Consider the following 3,674-nt stretch of genomic DNA (forward strand, 5'->3'; position numbering starts at 1 on the left):
GATAAATAAGAGATGATAAGAATAAAATAAAATTAGCCTAGAGCAGACTAGGAATAAGACAGGAGAGGATAGGATAGAACGGAATGGAACGGAACGGAACGGAAGAGGATGAAGAGAAGAGAAGAGAAGAGAAGAGAAGAGAAGAGAAGAGAAGAGAAGAGAAGAGAAGAGAAGAGAAGAGAAGAGAAGAGAAGAGAAGAGAAGAGAAGAGAAGAGAATATTTTCATGTGTTTGGAAACCACGCATGCAGTCATTTTAGCTGTTGAACAGTCAGATCTGGGAGCGTCACCAGCACGCGGTGCTGCGTTTGCGACGCCTCGGCCGCGTCCTCACTGGGTCCCAGCCTGCGCTGGCTTGTGCAGCCGGGCAGGGTTGACCTTGGAGCCAGAACGCTGAGCAGCGAGCGGGATAACGCACGTGCGGGAGGGCGAGCGGGGCCCTTGGCACCGCGCCGTGCAGGGAAAGCAGCTCGCGGGACGCAAACATCCCCGGTGCTCCTGATCATGAGCTTGTGCTGACCCTTCCCCGCCGTCCCCACAGGAGGACGTGAGCTTTTGCTTTGTTGCTTGTGCCTTTTCCCCTGCACAGGGATTTCCACCTCTACGGGTAAAAAAAAAAAAAAGAAAATAAAAAGACTTGCTGGGTTTTGCTCCCCTAAATGCTCTTTGAAAGCAGCTTAAAAGTAGGTTGTTTTTTTTTTTTTCCTGCTAAATTGCAGGTAAAAGCATGCAGGGACACGTCCCTGGAGAGCACGTGGGCGAGGGGAGCGTGGGCAGGGACCCGCTCAGGCTGTGCGTCCCTAGTCTGGACTATTCATGGCTTCTTCGATTTACAATTTTAAATCAAGAAGCAGAGCCTGCCCTTGCAATGGGAGTGTCCCTCTGTTTATACCCGAATTGAGTGATTTCCCACTAAATTGTCACCTCCTGTAATTTAAAGCCACCGGGATATTGGTAATTCCCACCAGGCAGCGCTGTCCCGGGGTCCGGGGAGTCCCTCTGAAATGGGAATTGAGGACAGTAAGAAGTTGTCTAGTTTTGGTTTATTTCTTTTTGTTATTGTTGCTTCTGCTGGGACAAAATAACGTGCAATATTTTCCACTGGGAGATGTCTAAACATTAAGCAAAAAAATTGCAACGGCCACTTCCGCACATTTCCAAGCTTGTGGGAAGGGCAGAAGCAGCTAATAAAGTAAGGCAGCTTAATAAAAGAAACACGAACCATGAAGCCATGTCTTTTTTAACACTGTTGTGAAATATTGTGCATTTTTCCTGACTTTTTCCCCCCTTTGTATTGCTGTGGGACCCCTTTCTATCCAGTGACCCACGGTGTCCGCCGAGCCCTTCTGCAACGGTCCCCGGTGCCAAGCAGTGGGTACCATAAACTCACCTGCCTGGGCAGATGCAGCATCCCCACTGCAGGACTCGTCTTTTGTAAATGAAAAGCAAAATTCCTGATGTGTAAAATCACCTAAATAAAATCAACCTGGCCATTGCAATGTTTTATTTTCACCAAATTTACAATCTTTTTTTTGGGGGGGAGAAACGAGTGCAGGGAAGCTTTCACCCGGCATCAAATGCCAAATCTGAATTACTTTACTCTCCAGGATAACATAGCGTCTGCCACAGCCCTATACCCGGTGTCCTTTGGTGTCTTTAGAAACAGAAACAGTTGCTCTTATAGCACCAAAACCCACCAAAACCCACCAAACGGGGAGGGCTCAGAGCATGGGGGGTGCCGCCGCTCCCCGCACCGAACCCCAAGGGCTTTCCGGGAGCAGCTCTCAGCACTTGTGTTCAAACCCCCAAAATCAGGTTTGCCCTTAAGCAACTGCTTCTGCTTGAAATCTGTAAATGCTGATTATTCGTTTTTATTTCTTTATTCCTTTTTCTTTATTATTGCCGGGGGTTGCTGTAGGAGGCAGGAGGGAAGCTCAAGCGATACACGATTTTTCCACGATATGTTTTTAAGAGAGAACTTTTAGCGCATTTAATTACCTTTAATAGCCCATTCTCCTCTCAAATTCAACTGATATAAAGAGAGGCTCCCGAACCTCATACAGTGCCTGAACCCCAGGCAGATGCTGAGGCTGGAAAACATTTTCCTACATCCCAAAGACCCACATCTGGCACGACACGGCTCCAGCCAGCCCTGCTTCAGCCTCTGCCAAACACATTGCATTGCTTGAACTTTGGGGAAACCCATTCCTTAATTCCCCACAGCTACTTGGGATCGATTTCTTTTAATTGCCAGCTAGATTAGGCAATCCATCACCAGCGTGAAGAGCTGCTCCCAGGAAAAAATAGGCTGATAAGACGTGACCGGGCAATATCATGGTGGGAATTCTTACAGAAATGGTTTATCCAGTAGGAATTGCAGGGAAACTGCTAAAACTCCCCACAAAAGGAAGTTTCTGCCCCTCTGATTTTTCTCTTTTCTAGTGCACGACTGAAAAGTGTAAAAATAATTAAAGCCAGGTCTCCAGCCCCCCCTTTGCCGCTGGGCTCAGCCCCACAGACGCTTTGGCAGATGAAACGATGCTGCTCAGCTTCACATCCCAAATCGTATCGTGCGCCGGGATAAAAACCACAGGAGGAAGCGCTGGGCTGCTGGGTGCTCGGCGTCTACTTTCATTCTTCCCAAATTACATCAGCTTCGATTTTTGCTGTATAAAATTAGGGAGGGAGGTGAAAGCTAGCTGACAGCCTCCATTACATGCAGACAACATGTGAAAGGGATTTTTGAGGCCACAGACATTTGCCGCACACACTGTCCTTTGAGCCGCTCCTGGATGCTGGAGCCAGGTCCAGCTCCGGGCTGGGACAGAGCTTTGTGAAGCCGCATGTCGGAGCAGCTTGGTCTGACTGTGCCTCAGTTTCCCCATATAACATACAGCTTATAGCAACACTGTCTATCTTGGAAAAGCACTTTTAAGGTTGCTTGGTGCCATGGGAAAGAGCAAGGAATGGATGCTGGGGGCTCATGGCCAGAAAGCCGGGAGCATCGCCCTAAAAATCAATGTTCTTGAAGTCAACGGAGCAGCGGTAGCGGCCGTCGAGGAACCTGGAGCAGATGAAATTGGGCAAACACGGGCAGGTGTGGTGCTGGCGCTTCCCGAAGAAAGGGACCTGCAGAGAGATGCAGGAGGGATGAGGACGTCAGGGCTCCGCCGCGATTAAAAAATTATCAAATGGGATCGAAGCCCTGAGAAAATCTCCGGCTCTTCTCAGAGGTTTAATGGGGCTCTGCCTGAAATTAATTTTTGATCCCTCTGAAGCCCTTCGCCGCTTCCTCGTGCGAGCAGAAGCCGCAGCGTCATTAAGTCTTGTTGCCACCGTGCACAATCAATATGGGAGCACCGAGTGGGATGTTCCCCAGGGCCGGGACGCTGCCGCGGAACCCTCACAGAGGAGGGGTCGTAGCGGCCTTGCACTGGGGGCTAATCCCAGCGCGCTGGGAATCGCGGCGCTGGGGCGGCTCTGCGCCGTTAACCCGGCTTCCCCTCGCTCGGCAGAGCATTTACGACTTAATTCGGAGCAGCGTGGCGAGCGCTTTTCCGTAAACCAATGAGCCCGGCGGCTCGGTCCCAGCTCCGAGCCGAGGTCCACAGCACCCATGGGGCATCCCGAGGATTTAGGGTGGTGCGGACGGGCAGGGGCTTGCTCAAAATACCT

The 3,674-nt window shown here is 50.4% G+C and overlaps 2 protein-coding genes across 2 annotated transcripts in view; both read right to left on the reverse strand.

Moving 5' to 3' along the window:
- LOC104625535 (embryonic pepsinogen-like) overlaps nt 1–2,844 on the reverse strand; it is a 6,534-nt gene extending 3,690 nt beyond the window's left edge. The window contains 1 exon segment of the mRNA XM_010293182.1: nt 2,756–2,844. Coding sequence (XP_010291484.1) covers nt 2,756–2,844 — 89 coding nt within the window.
- A 164-nt stretch (nt 2,845–3,008) lies between these two features.
- Nucleotides 3,009–3,137, reverse strand: PROK1 (prokineticin 1; the record flags this gene model as incomplete). The annotated part of the gene is made up of 1 exon (XM_010293183.1): nt 3,009–3,137. A coding segment is annotated over one exon (129 nt), but the record flags the coding sequence as incomplete, so codon positions are not given.
- Nucleotides 3,138–3,674: the final 537 nt, after the last annotated feature.

This window comes from Phaethon lepturus, unplaced genomic scaffold, assembly GCF_000687285.1.
Source record: "Phaethon lepturus isolate BGI_N335 unplaced genomic scaffold, ASM68728v1 scaffold27208, whole genome shotgun sequence".
Classification (NCBI taxonomy): domain Eukaryota; kingdom Metazoa; phylum Chordata; class Aves; order Phaethontiformes; family Phaethontidae; genus Phaethon; species Phaethon lepturus.